Genomic DNA, 15,383 nt, shown 5'->3' with positions numbered 1-15,383 from the left:
AACTCCTCAAGCACCACATAGGAAAATATATACCATGATAGTTTTTAAACACAGAGAATATCATTGAATATGTTTTCTCTTGCACACACACATATATATGTACCAGTATATATATATGTATCATGAGTATAGTCAATCTACTTAGTAATCAATACTGTCTTGCAGTCCAAAGTGTTTCAGGTAGCATGAACATTCAATTTGCAGCAAACACATGGAGTACGAAAATAATTTAAGCACATTAAATCTCCTCAAGAGGCAAAAATAAAGTCAAATCTGAAATTAAAGAACAATTTATATTACTAGGCATTTCCTAGTGATCTAAGGATGGATTTGAAATGTGTGTAACAATTGAGAATTATTATAGTGATATCAAGATCTAATTAGTTTTAGCTTATTTACTCAATGATACAGAAAGAGCCATATACACAAAGAAATATATAGACATACAGACAGCCTATAAGCTAAGTCACTGACTGCATATCTGGGCTTTATTTAACCCTAGGGCAATTTTAGTGAGTGGTTTTAAGACAAAACATTCTGGTGAATTTAATTTTCATACTGGTTATAAATATGTTCAGTTTTCCAAAAACAAATCAAATAGAGTATATTTCAACCTGACAATTTAACCATAAGAAAAAAAGGAAATGGGTCAGCATTTCTACCCACAATGCACTGTGGTTCCTCTGGAAAACTGAGTCATATTTGTAACCCTGAGAGAAAATGGCAAAAGCCAGACTTTGCAAATTTAATTTGATGTGAGCTCAAGGTACTATCTAGGAAATGCCACATGCTTCACAAATAGTTTTGTGTATTGAAACATAAGAGGGTAGTTCAGGAGCTAAAGGGACGGTGTTAGGATGATAGTTTTATGGGTTGGAAGGTTTATAGACTCTTATTCTACTTAACTTTGGTTGAAAAGGAAGGGCACCACCACTTCATTCAAACATCAATGCAACCTCAAGAAATGATAAAACAATGACGATGAGGATTTAGATTTATCTCAGGTCTTCTAAAATGTTCCTCACTATCATTTGAGGTAGTAAATGGCCTAGCAGCTTTGTATGGCTTAAGGAAATAGAGAACCACAAAATTATCAATAGACAATGTCATATTCATAGAATATTATTTTAAAGTTACATTCTTAACCACTTAGACATTTACTATATCCTTGTCAGCTCCTCAGAGGACTTGGCCTCTCTGATAGAAACAACAAGCGAGAAGTTCTCATTTCTTTCCTAGTGTCTGTCCTAGTTTACCTCAATGTGAGAATTTAAGGCTCAGATCTGCTGGTGATCAATCATGGGAAGTAGCAGATGGGGCCCCAGACCCTTGGTAGATAGAACTTTACCACATATTCTAGGAAAGGGGAGTCTCTCATTTTGGAGAGCGGGCAAGCAGGTGACTCCTCAGCATGACCACTGGTGTTTCCTCCAAGTCACACATAGTTTTAAACCAATCTTATCAATTCTAGTACTACCCACCCAAAGTGACCTCACACCAAGCAAATCTCCACTGACAATGAGCAAGGGCTGAGGCTGTAACTAGTTCCCCGTGGTGAAAAATTCAGTAAGTTCTGGGGCGGATGTGCTGGTGCACCTGGGTAAGAAGACCTCTATGACAAGGGAATGACACTCTCCCCAATACGGCACAAGGGCATCTTTTCCATATTCAGAGGCTGCTTCGTATTTCCTGTTTCATGTCTCATAGAGGCTATCACTGCATTTCATAGCTCCTCAACCCAATGATTGATTGAATTGTGAGCAGAGCCAATTATTTCTCCCTCAAACCTTTCCTTTTATCCAACATATTTTCTAGAAAAAAAAATATCCCTGTAAGGAAGGCCTTGAAAGTGAAACTGGGTTATTTTTTAAGAGTCTGAGATAGGAAGCATAACTACAAAATAATGAGATTACATAAATCATACAAAAATCAGTCTCATCACTTTTTACCCACACCTTCAGTCATGAATAGCATAAAATTCTGTGGCTTCAAGAATCATTTTTAAGCAGAAACCAAATATTGATGACTATTAAAATCAAAATAAGGCTTTTTAAAAATTACCAGAATGCTTTATCTTTGAACAACAGTAAAGAAGAGGGGATTCCTTAAATTAGAAAGTCTGGGAAAACCTTCAAGGTACTCTTTTAATCAGTAAAAAATATTCTAATGTAACATTTGTCAAATATATATTTGACACACTTATTAATTCTGACAAGTTAAATATTTATCTGATCAATCAACTCTTCAAGACTCACCGTGAACACTCATTAAAATGACCTTCAGAACTGGGTTACAACTGAGGCAGTATTGAATGTTGAAAGATTCTGTGATTTGGACTCTTGTCATCCCTTACAACCACAATGAACAAGTGATGTAACCCTAGGTCACTGCTCTTGGTATGGCTGGAGAGATCCAGAGCCACTGAATAAGAGCTTACATTCTGCTCTATCACCCCAAACCAGTCACTCTTCGGACTCCAAACAATCCGTGAGAGCCAGGAGTATGCAACTATGGAGGGAATCATTGAAGAAGACAAAAAATTGCTATACGCTCATAACGAAGTTTGGGTTACTAGAGGGAAATTGATATTTTATACCTTCCTGAGACTAAGAACTTAATTTTAAATATAATCACTGGCTCTTCAGTATTTTAAGCCATTCTATTTTAAGACAACAAATAGTGTCATGACATTGTACAAGTTGGAAAATTAAAACAAAGCACAAAAGTTGAAACCACTATTTTTCACAATCACATCTGAAATCATGCTAAACCCAATAAAAGAGCATGTAGATTATAACCAAGAGAATGACTAGGCTTGGCTGGTATATGATTCAAAGTGAGGACCCATCATATTTAAAATCTAACCATGTGCTGTAATTCTACCAGCTAGTCCTCATGTATTCCAAGAACCTATAAGGCGATTTGGATTCCAAGTTATTGATTTACTGGTTTGGTTTACAATAGAACAAATCCTATTATGCTGTATGGTTTGATTGAACTATGAAAATACTTAAGGGCTGTTTTGTCTAGCCAAATGGAGGAAAAGATAAGTAAAAAGCTTATGTCCTGTATTAAGTAAAAAAAGAAATGATTTTTACAGGGAGATAATGCAACCATTCAATCAGCCTAGTAAAACTAAAATAGCACAAACTTTCTTAACAGCATTGTTCAGGAAAATATAGAAACTTACACACTTGGTTTATAAGAAGCAAAAACTAAGAATAACACATGTAGAGGAAGTTTTTCAGATGAATTCTTAGTGCTGTTACAATGCAACCTTCAGATTAAAGAAGAATAGTCCATCTTTCTGTCTTGCTCCTATAAACAAGCATAGATAAGAAGAGATGGTTATTCTAGAAGTAAAATTCATTTTTAAAGAAGCAAAAAAATGTCAAAATGCATTTTATATAACTATTTTTCTGATTTCAATATTAATTATGATGAAGTTCATATTTCAAAATGTATTTGGCAAATATGTTTCAGAACTTACTAGACAGTATACTGACTTCAGGAAAGTGCCCAAAGGTAAACTTCTCTTTGAAAATTAAATCCAATGAATTATACAAAAATAATTTTAGAATGAAATGTTCAGTTTCATTGAAATCATCCATAGCAGAGATAAAACAGTGTAATAGATATGTTCCTAAAATATTATGCAGAAATTGAATTTACTATGAGTTAGTAATCTAGTTAAAAGAGTAAACTCTATACTGAGAATTTCTGTGAATGAATGATTACTACCTAAATTATGTGGAATTTCATCTAGTAAATTTTGTTTAGAATAAGATATACTGGTTAGAGCCTATACCTTAGAATGGAGTTAAATACATCTATAATAATAAAAGTGTAATATGCTAATTAGACCAGATGTCCTTTCAGACAACCTTCCAGATGAAGCCAGTGCTGCTAGGGATGCCTGGGTCCCGGGTGCCAGAGGGAAGCGGGTGCCAGTAGCTGGGGGAAGGAAGGACTACTCTTGCACGAATTTCATGCATCAGGCCCCTAGTTATAAGACAAGTAACTGACATGTTCAAAAGCTTACTAAAAATTAGCTCTTTGTGCTGATCTTTCTCTATAGTATGTCTACTACAACTTTGCCTAAAGAACTTTTTTTAACATTTGAGAGTTGATATTTGAACATAATACTGGTATTATAAAGACAGAAATAGAGTGGCCTACAGGTAATATTTGTGAGGGATTAAGAAGACTTTCAGGTGAAAAGTAATCTTCAAATATCAAATAACAGTTGGCTAATCAATTATATGCAATCACAGAAGCCAGCAAGGGACATTTTAATTCTGTCATCCAGAAACTGACCTGTTAAATATATGCTTAAAAAAAAAGAAGTCTATAAGAATGTATTTTCATATGTATAATAGTTCATGTTCTTTTAATTTTATTCATTTGTATTTTATATTAAGGAATGACCTTCAAGATGAAAGGGACCTTTGTGAGTTTGGAGACTTTTCATTTGCTAAATTTAAGTTTTGCTACCTGTTGACATATAAAGTAGCAACAGGAAAAGGAAATATAATTACAACAGGAAGAGAAGAAAATAGAAGACCACAAAGAATCATTTCTTTGCAAATCAAAGTGGGCAGGGGAGGGGGACTTCTGAATGTTGAGAAATGAAGGGACAATCTGTTTATACAATCTACGGAGACATTTTCAGGGATCCATCACCGGACACTGCTTTTCACCCACCCAAGAGGAATTTTATTAGAAATCTTGAAAGTAATAAAGTTACTCCAATTCTTTTTAAGGATAAAATAATAAAATCACCAGTTTAACCGATGCTTTAGAGGCCTGTGAAGAATTCAGTGAAGATGAGAGAAGTGACTATGCTGTGTCACCAAGACAGTTTGGCCTGGGTGACGCCCATGACTGTAGGACCAGAGCACATGACAGAGTTCAGAGGGGATGCTGGGTCAGAGTTTCCCTTGCTCCACACAGGCTTGTGCCCAGACAGAGAGGAAAATCACCACCATGCAGCTGCCAGTCTCAGCCCAGAGTTGTATAACCTGCTGGAAAGCTTGGGAGATACTAGAATACCTTGACCCACAGCCAACTGACCTGTCCCAAGAGATCAGCCAGCTCCGACTGCAGAGCTATGGACATGGCCTCCAGTTTGGAGAAATCAAAAACAATCCTGGATCAGGCTCCTGGTGCTGCCCTGGGAGTTACAAGGATGAGGCCTGATTTTTCTGCTCGGGTGAGGGCCCCTGAGAGATGAGGAGCTTCGGAAGCATTATGAGGTTATAGCCTCCAAGACAGACGGAACTCTTACTACATACCGGGAACTATCTGATATGTCCTTTGTAACAGTCTTATAAAGTTAATCATCACAACATCCCTGCGAGGTATCCCCATCACAGAGTTGAGAAAATGGAAGCTCAGAGAGAGCAAGTCACTGTCCAGAGTAGTCAGAGTACTAGAACTTGGGCCAGGGCTGCCGGACTTCAAGGTGCACATACTTGGGCTTTAGTCAAGCCACACAGCTCCCCTCCAACTAAAATGCATGAACCCATTGGCCTCCAGGGGACATCCCCCCCCTTCCCTCCCCCCCCCCCCCCATACAGAATTGCCCCACCATGGAGAGTCACAGCCCTTAGAAATGCTGGCACTGGCTCAGATTCCTCTTTGGGGCATACAATGTCCTAATAACTAAGGACTGCTGATGTTTTTAATCAAAAGAATAATACACATGAAGGTTTGGTATATGCTAAACAATAACAGATTCAAGGTCAATTTCTGACCTTATTCCTTTCTCTTTTTCCCAGATGATGAAAGAGGGACAATTCACAATGAAGAACTGAGATCTGGAGGGCAGAGAGTAAGAGAAGACCTGTAAGAGAACAGCCACGGAGCCTGAGGGCCTGGGATACAAATGATATGTTCGTTTGGGACAAGTAATTTCTTCACTTGTCATTTAGAGATGAAAATAGTACCTACTTGCTTTAAGAATCAGATAGCATGGTGTTAAATCTTTGCATATATGAAATGGTGAATACACATTAGCTGTTATTTTTTTCATTTTTATCGATTTTATAGAGGATAGAGAAGAAAATAATAAAGGCAATAAAATTGTTGAGAGAGCTACAAAATTAAAAGCAAGAGGAAAGCTGCAATCCTTTGGAGAGAAAGGGGGGGGAAGTGCAGAAAAGACATTAAGACGATAATAAAATAAAACAATAGCCATATATAATAATTGGGAGAGGAAGTCACAACCAAGTCAGAGAAAAATAGAAGTAAACAAATTGATCCAGGAATGTAATTATGAAGTGAAGTGAAAATGTAATGTTGACCTTGCAGCCACCGGGCCTCTTGCACAAAGCTGCAAAAATCCTGCTGGTGAGGGAGCTGGCAGGGAGCACTGGCCCTTTAAGTTGTCCAGGCTGTGGCTAAAACAAACTAGAAACAAAAATGTAAGAAGGGAAGAAGCAAGGTGAGACATTAAACTAAATCAGCTTGAAGTGAACGGGAAAGGAAAAGCCACAATAGGAATAAAAGATCCCCACTCCTGGAAAAAAAATAGCAAAGAACAAAAAGTAAATTCTCTAACATAGAGCAAGGAGAGAAAGGAAGGAATGCACTAGTAGGATGGATGCCCGGGAGGGGACCACCAAAGAAGAGTGGCCTTGGGGAGAAAAAGGGAAGGGGACTCAAGGGCAATAAGAAAGAAGCAAAGTGAATAAGAAGACTCTGGTATGGGGTCATTGGGGTTTGGGTCACAACTCTGCCCCAAAGCGACACTGATTGGAGAAGGGCCATTTAACCTCTCTGTGGCCCCATTTCCTCCTGCAATGTTTAACACCAGGAACAGGGTTTGATGATCTGAGGATCTTTCTAGGACCCCCTCAGAACACTCTACAAAAACAGCTCCCCTGAATCCAGCCACCTTTCCCTTTCCACTTCAGTTGCTGACCTGTGGGGCTCTATCCAGAGGGTAAAAATAACTCTGAGGAAGAAAGGAGAAAAGAAACACCAACATGTAGTAGCCACGTAGGGCACATCAGAAATGAAGAAAGTCTGTCTGGCAGCTGTCAGGGGGGAGGTGGGGGGACTGGATGAAAGAAGGTGAAGAGATTAGCCAAAGAACATATGTACATAGCCCATGGGCACAGACAACAGTGTGGTGATGGCCAGAGGGAAGGGGGGCCAAGGTTGGGTTAAGGGGGGCAAAAGGGGAGAAATGGGGACATCTGTAATAGTGTCAACAACAAAAATAAAGAAAAAAATGAAGAAATAAATGGGTAAAATCTTACAGAAAAGAAGACATTGAAATATAACAAAATAATTGCAATACCCATGGCATAGCAGGCTTAGTGCCAATTAAAGTTTTCTTTTGTTATATTACATATTTATTTTATCTTTATGCCATTATAAATGGTATTTAGTATCAAGTCTCAATAAAACTTTTAAAACAAAAACGTGGCATCCAAGTGGGTGGGCAGGAGAAAGCATGTGAGTAAATATGTCAGAGAAGGAACAATATAGCTATGTGCTTCTAAAGAGAGAAAACTAAAAACAAAAATAATCTCATTGGAAAAGGCATCTAAGATCCTGTGGAGTTGGGACTTTCAAAACAAAAATCTATAAACAAGGGTCTATAACAGGAAAAGTCCTAACAAAAAAGGAGAAAGTAGTAAAGTTTTGCAACTGCTGTGCCTAGCATGCTGGTAGGTTACAAATGGGTTCCTTTGTGACTATCTGGCCACTGGACTACCGGATATACACAGCCCCCTGCACTTCTCACAGCCTGCAATGTCACTACTAAATCATGATAAAATAAAAACTTGACTAATTATCTTCTTAGAAGTGGGGAAGAACCACCTATAAAAGCAAAACTAAAGGGAAATTCATACCAAAATAATTAGAAAGAACTAGCAGCAGTTTGTTATGCTCAAATATATATAGGGGAGAAAGCAGAGCTCCCTGCTACAAGGCACCGCTAAAAATAGATGATGAAACCCTTATTATTTGAGCTGGCAGGAGTCTTAAAGGTTAAGACAGGACTGGAAACTGGTTTTGCAGTTCTGTGTGTCTGGTGTGTGCCGCCTGCTAGAGTGTAGGCTCCTGCTGACGGGACCCTACCAGGTCCCATGGGGCTTAGGGTCACCTGGTAGTACACGGTAGCTGGTAGAGTGTAAACATGCAATTCATGTTTGTTAAATGAATGAGGGTCTTAGCACATTTCATTCAAACGTTCACTTCACAAATGTCCAGAGAGGCAGAGAGGAGGGCCCAGGCGCCCTGGCTGCCAGTTCGGATCTCATTGCGCTCCTCTGCATCCATCCATGCCGCCTACCAAGGAGCAAACACGGCGCAGAACGCCTGGGAGCACAGTGTGGCCAGGAGCTACGTGCGCTCCGCAGGCCTGGCTCTCTCACTCTCTGGGGTCTTGAGCAAAACCATTTCTTTCTTTCTTTCTTTTTTTTTTAGCATATTACACTTTTATTATTATAGATACCTAAGTACATCAGTGTGTATTTCCTATAAACAAGGACGTTTGCTTGTATGATCGCAGAACAGTTATCAAAATCAGGATATCTAACATTGATACAATACCATAATCTAATTCAAAATTCTATATTCAAATGTTGTCAATTATCCCAATAATGTACCCTATAGCTTTTTTGTTTCCTGGTTCAGGATCCAGTTCAGAACAAAACCATTTCTTTCTAAGCCCCAGTTTTCTGCTCTGTGAAATGTTGTGATTGGATCAAATCATTTAAGTGACTTCCTTGAAAGGGCCACATAGAGCCGGACACTACTACCTTCAGGAAAATCTCTGGTTTTCAAAGGAAATCTAGACCTGACACCTGCTTCCAAGACTTCTCACAAGGACCATCCGCATGAGCATCAGGTGATGAATGAGTGTGTACAATGTAACTTTTTGATATAGTTGAACAGTGTTTAAAAATTTTTTCATACAAGGAAAAGAACTACACCTTGTTTATGTGTCTGATTTTTCTTGGGGGCGTGGCAAAGAACGCTCAGGAAGGTGAGTTTTGAAGGATTTTTGTTAGTTATCTGAGTTTGTTGTTTGTTTGTTTGTAAATATATTTTTATTGATTTTAGAGAGGAAGGGAGAAATAGAAACATCAATGATGAGAGAATCATGGACTGACTGCCTCCTGCATGTCCCTGACTGGGGATTGAGCCCACAATCCGGGCATGTGCCCTGACCTGGAATCGAACCATGACCTCCTGGTTCATAGGTCGACACTCAACCACTGAGCCATGCCAGTCAGGCAGTTATCTGAGTTTTAATAACTAGATTTTTGCTTGTACACAAAAAGCAAATCAGTTCCTCACTAGTCGTCTTAGATGGTGAAGCCAGCTTTTGATTTCTGTCTATCTTTAGGGGGGTGGACTAACATAAAGGTTGTGTTTCAAAAAGAAATAAACTTTCAAAATAATCACTGTTCAAATATTAAATACTAAAAACTCTGGTTTATCTTTGCGTCTGGTGGAAGCAACTCCAAGCCTACCCTCTCCAGACTCAGCAGACAGGAGAAAGGCCAAAGGCAGCTGCCAAGGGGACTGCAGGCGAGTGTGTGCCTGGTCCCTCCCCTGTCCCTGTCCTCCCTTCCCCTTGTCTCTGCGCCTCCTCAGCTCACACAAAGGCCTTGCAGGATTAGCTGCTCCAAAATAGCCGTAGGTAAATGCACCACCTGTCCAGAAGATTAAAACACTTTTATCTAGCAGCTACTCTTTTCCTTCTGCAAAACTAATTCTCTAATTCTGACTCTCCTCCACATGCATACTGAATTTCCCTTTACTTTCTACATCAGACAAAAGATGCACTATTTATCTTTCCTCTCCCCCTCCCTCTTTATTTGTGATCATCACACAGTGCCTGTGGCAAACTCTTAAAGAGAAATATTTTGAATCATCTATTTCTAGATTGTGAGTAAAATGAGGCTTGCGTTTTCACCTGAATTCTTCGAGAGAGACCCAAGGCTTTTTGAACAGTGGCTTTATGTTGTCTTGTAGTTCAATAAATGTAATAACCCCTTAATTTGAAAAGGGTTTTTAATTTGCAATATGCTGTTATATCATCGGATATTCAGATACATTTATTCCATTTTATTATGTTTTTCCAGCACCATTTATCCCCTTTGCCCTCTTCCTCCTCCACCATCCCCCGCAATACATTTTGAGGAGTAGATATTATTGGCACATGAGTATCATGAGCGCGAGCATTTGCAGCCCAAAAACACACATCTGGTGGGAGGAAGCTGTGACTCTAATCTAATGATCCTACTTCCTAAGTTAAGGCTCTTTCGTTGCCCAGCGAAACAATGTTCCTCTGTTCTTTCTCAGTTCAGAACAGAGACATGGCTTACTTCTCTTCTATATGCATGGAAGGGGTTTCTCCCCTCTCCGTCTCCTTTCTTGGTTCGGTATCATCTTACCAAGGAGTGAAAGTCCAAGAAACATTGACAATGCCAACCCTTCCTAGTTTGAAGAGAACAGGGAAATGAGGGGCGATGTGTCCCCACAGTGCTGACATCTCTGTGCTCGGATCTGAAGTTTGCCACTATCTTTCTTATGTGTGTGACCTGAAGTGTCCTGATTCAGGCTCACTTTTCCTATCAAGTTTCTTGGACTGTGTTTACAGCAAGGATTCCTGTCTATGAATTTGGATTAACGGAGGTGTTAGGAATCTATCTGATTTCCTTTCGAGGGGGGCAAGTGGAAGTTGCTTCTTTTCTGAAGGGAGCGAATGCAGATATGAAAATGAGCGCCTTATAGGGACTGGCAGCTGAGAGTAGTGGATTCCGTCTGAGCGACTGGATCAAACATAGCAGCCCCTCCAGGGAGCCACAGCTAGGTAATCTCCCCCCACTCACAGAGGTCAAGTGTGCATATGTGTGTGTGCGTGTGTGTGTAACCTAAAGACCTTAGATTCATCTAAGAAAAAGCATTCTGATTGTCTGAAAACAGAAAAACAAGAGCTTAAAAAAAATACAGTCTCTTTGTAAAAGAAACCTCAAGAAGATGTAGAGGAAGGAGAGAAGCTTTTCTGCCGATTTCAGAAAGCCCCCTAACAAGAAAATGAGGAGCAAGCCCATTAACAGTGTTCCCAAAGGTCTCTCAGGATGTTCTGCCTCCTGCCGCTGGGGTTGCCAGGAATAGAGGTTCACTCCATGGAATCTGGACGGGGCTTTTGTTTCTCTCCCCTGTCAACCTTCACCAAAGGCTGACCTGACAGATCCAAGGTTCACTTTTCCCGACTCACAGGTGAGAAAAAACATACAGGCAATTTGAAAGGTCAAAGGGGAAAGGCCTCAGGGACTGAGGAGTGTGGAGAAGAGGAGGCATGGCAGAAAAAAAATTAGCTCCTTAATAATTTGGGTGGGGTTTTGTTCTATTTTCCCAAAAGGCCCATTTCTAGACAGCCTCCTCTGCTGTAAATCAGCCATTTCAAACACCGAGAAACAGGATTGCTCTTGACCCCTGAAAACTGATTATCAAAGTCCACTCACTCACCAGCAGCGGCTCCGTCCTGCTTCCTGGTGACTGCCCATCATCTGTGCTCCACCACAAAGCTCATGGTGGTGCCGTCGAAGGAGGGGGGTGCGATGATCCTCGGCCCCAGGGGCTGGGAAGTGATGCTGATGACAGGTTTGCCGTGCAGCTGGGCGAAGCCCTTGGCCCCCACCAGCTGGGATGTGGCTGCTGGGGCCGAGGAAGAAGCGGAGGTGGGAGACTGACCAGAGGCCATGAAGTATGGGGCCTCGGTGAACTTGGCAGCTGGCTCTTTGCTGGGGCTCTCTGCAGCCATCTGGGAGAGCTCACTCCCCCCTGGAGTATGAGCAACTGGTGTGGGCTGCAAGGCGCTGGTAGGCAACACTGTGGGCAGAAACCCAGGGTAGATCATGTAGGTGGGTCCATAGGCCCCAGGACTCAGGGCCAAGGGAGGCACAGGGAGGGACATGGGAGCCACTGCTTGCTGCTGGGAGGTCATGGGCACATCCACATACTGCCCTGTCTCGGGGTCAAACAGTCTCCGGGTCATGGGCTGTACCGGTGTGTCCACCAGGTAGTACTGGCCAGTCGTCACATCCAGGAGCATCTTTCGCTGGGTCTGCTGAGGCTGTGGCTGCTGGAAGGCATCTGTGGGCACTGGAGCTGGGCCTGCAGGTGCTGGGGCAGGCATGCCAGGTGGGGAGAAGCAAAGGACCTGGGGCTGGGCCCCCTGCAGGGGGAAGGGCAGTGGCTGCTGGTGGTAGATAGCAGTGGGGGGATGCCCGGGGCTCTGGGGCCCTGAGGGGGCAGCGACCGACTGCCGTGGGTTGTCAGGTTTGGTAGGCCAAGCTGGCCGGCTGGTTCCACTGACCTGGGAACCTTTGGGGCAACTGGGGGCCTGACTGCGAGCACTCAGGGGGGGCAAGCTGCAGAGAGTGGCTGCAGAGGAGGCTGGGGGCCCCTCCCTCCTCGCCCCAGGCCCAGCTGCAGAGCTTCCTTTAAGGGGGATGGTCAGGTAATTTTCACAGTCACTATTACTCTTTACCAAGTTGCTGCCATTTTTCCTGTTGGGCGCCTCATCAAGCGGTGCCCGGGTGGCCGGAGAGATCTTGAGGGACCGGAGTCCCTGAGATTTGCTGCCCTTTGTTGCGGAAGGACTCTCTGGAGAAAGCCCTTGGGGGAACTTGCCAGCGACACCCCCAGTTTTCTGGATGCTGCTGGCACTCACCGTGAACACGTTCCTGTTGCTGGGGAGTGGGGGCAGGGGCTGCAGGGGCTGGGTTCTCTCCCCATCTTTGTGGGCTGGGGGAATATAGAGGGATCGGGGCCGCTCCCTGGCCAGGTTCTCGAAGGCAGCCGCGCGGGCAGACACGCTCTCGGAGCTCGGGTTGGAGTTTCTCCGCTGCAGGCGCTCCAAGGGGGCCGCACGCAGGACCACTCCGTCCTTGTGGCCCGTGCCCTGCTCTCCCACCTCACCCAGCCGTTTGGCCAGCTTGTCAGGGTCCCCCTCGGCACCGCCGGCCCCTCCCCTCTCCTCGCTAGCGATGAGCGACAGGACGTGGCTGTCGGTCATCGTGGGCAAGGGGTCACTTTTGCGCTTCCACTCGTGCCTGTCGAAGCTGTAGAGCTCCTCCATGGACCGCACCGCGGCCGTCAGCTTCTCCAGGGCGTTCCGCGATGGCTTGGGGCCTTTCCCCTCCTCCTTGGCCTCCTCGTCCTTGGCCTTCTCTGGGGTCTTCTGAGCAGAGGCCTTGGAGATGATCTTGAGCACAGGCAGGTAGGAGCCCTGCTCGGGCTTATTGGGGGCGATGGTGGCCACGGGCAGCCTCCCAGATGCCCGGTGAACCAAGACCGTCCCTTCTGCAGAGGAGGGGTTCAGGCCGCCACTGCCCCCTCTGCCCAGGCTCTCCCCCAGCTCCCGGTCCGTGCCGTCCTCCCTCTGGTTCACCACAGCCTGGCACGTGATCACCAAGGGGGACAGGGACCTGGATGCGCCAGCGGCAGCAGCCAGCGGCCTGGGCTTGGGCCCGCTCAGCCCCTGCTCGGGGGTCACGCTGCCCTTGTCGCTGCTGTCTCCGGACCCCTTGATGAGCTTCCTGACGTCCCTCACCTGGTGGAGGGGGCCCTGGGCCTTGGACTTGTCCCTGACGTCCCTCACCTGGAACTGGGGCACCTTTTCCAGGCTGTCCCCCCGGAAGAGTTTCTGTGGGCCCCAGGCGTTGTCCTCAGCTGCCTTGAGGAGGCCGGAGGAGCTGCCGCCGGCCAGCTGGGGCGTGAGCAGCTTGGCGATGCTGAAGTCCGAGCCTGGCTGCTGCACGCTGCCCAACCGGATCTTGATTTCCGGGGCCTTGGGCCCGACCACGGCCGTGGAGGTGGCCTGGGCCACAGGGTACTTGGTGGCCTGTTTCCCCGGCTGCTTCTCCTTGGGTGTCTGCTGGATGTTGGGGACAAAGAGACGGGACATGATGGTAGACTTGCTGGCCGAGACCTCCCCGAGATCAGCCCTCCAGTCGCCCCCTTTGGGGAGCTTCAGCTTCCCCACGGGGGCTTTGTCCTCCCGTTTCTCGGCCTCTCGCTCCTTCCAGGACCGGAACGCACTGTTCTGGCTGCGGAGGAAGATGCCCTTGACCGTCTCGGAGGCGCTCTGCTTGATCTCGCACACCTCCTCTGCGCGTCCGTCGGCGGCGCTGCGGACCGAGCCTGCATGGCTCTCCCGAGGGGCGCTGGCTTTGAAGATGGGGGACTTGGACCCCGCCACGGGCCCCTCCGCACCCGCATCCGACACGCTGAGCACCGTGTACTCGGAGCTGGCCTCCGAGTGGCGGGAGCTCTGCCTCTGCAGGCCCCTGTCCCGCGGCCGCTCGCCGCCGGGGGCGCCCTCCGGCTCCCTGGCCGCGCTGGAGAGGTGCCGGTGGGAGGTGTCCGTGACCTCGCCCCTCTCCATCTTGATCTCGTGCTCCCGCTGCATCTTCTTGGAGATGACATTCTTGAGCAGACTGGAAGCGAACTTGGACTTCTTCTGCGGGCCCTCGGCGCGGGGCGCAGGCTTGCTGCTCTCGGGGGCCTCCGAGCCGTCGTCCGTGTACACCGAGCCGGGGCCCTTACCGGGGCCTTGGGTGGCCCTGCAGGGCCCGGCGCTGGAGCTGGCTTTGCTGTCGCTGCGCAAATTCAGAGGCTCCAGCAGGGTGACCACGCGGGAGCCCGTCTGCAGCTGCTTCTGGAAACACAGAGGCGTCTCCACATGTTTGATCTCGCCCTCGACTTTGCTGACCACGAACTCCAGGGCCTTGGTCTGGGCCTTCCTGGCGTGGATGCAGAGCTGGTCGGCAGCTGGCCTGGCCGCGCAGCCCTTGCGCAGCCCGGCGGCCACGGAGGCCGCGCTGCTCCGCAGCAGGCTCTGCTCCACCCGGGCCCCCACGCCCCCGCATTTGAGGTCCAGGAAGGTGGACCAACGCCCGAAGCCGACCTCCGAGAGCGTGGAGGACTCCCGGGAGCTGATGTTCAGAGCCTCGAAGTAGGGGTACGCCAGGCTCCGGAAGGCGCGGGAGGTCAGGTTACCCACCTCTTTGTCCGCATCGTCCAGCTCGCTCACGGCGCTGGAGGCCCCGCTGGCATAGTCCACCAGCTCCTTGGCCCGCACCGCCCCGCAGCGGGTTTGCAGGCGAGCAGGGACAGCGATGAATTTCTTTGCATGGTCCTGAGCCACGGCTGCAGCCGGGTCCTGCTTCGGGGGACTGGAGCGGTGTTCAGCAGCTGTGGGGCCGCGGAGGCTCATGTCGCCTTCATGCTTGGCAGCGTGAAGACTGTTTTGCTTTGCACGCACGTTGCTAGGCTCATTTATAGCCCGGGAAGTCGGCTTGATTGATAGGAGGATCTGGCTTGCTGCACTCCCACAGCTGCTGCGG

General features: G+C 46.2%; 1 protein-coding gene across 1 annotated transcript in view; it reads right to left on the bottom strand.

The window, feature by feature from the left end:
- Positions 1–3,294: 3,294 nt before the first annotated feature.
- Positions 3,295–15,383, bottom strand: part of LOC102433705 (mucin-19) — a 63,566-nt gene continuing 51,477 nt past the window's right edge. The window contains 2 exon segments of the mRNA XM_014465724.2: positions 3,295–3,318; positions 11,500–15,381. Of these exon segments, the coding sequence (XP_014321210.2) occupies positions 11,537–15,381 (3,845 nt within the window). The 3' untranslated portion in view covers positions 3,295–3,318; positions 11,500–11,536.

The sequence above is a fragment of the Myotis lucifugus genome, unplaced genomic scaffold (assembly GCF_000147115.1).
Source record: "Myotis lucifugus unplaced genomic scaffold, Myoluc2.0 scaffold_308, whole genome shotgun sequence".
NCBI classification, from domain to species: Eukaryota; Metazoa; Chordata; class Mammalia; order Chiroptera; family Vespertilionidae; genus Myotis; species Myotis lucifugus.
This window is presented reverse-complemented; position numbering and strand designations above follow the sequence as displayed.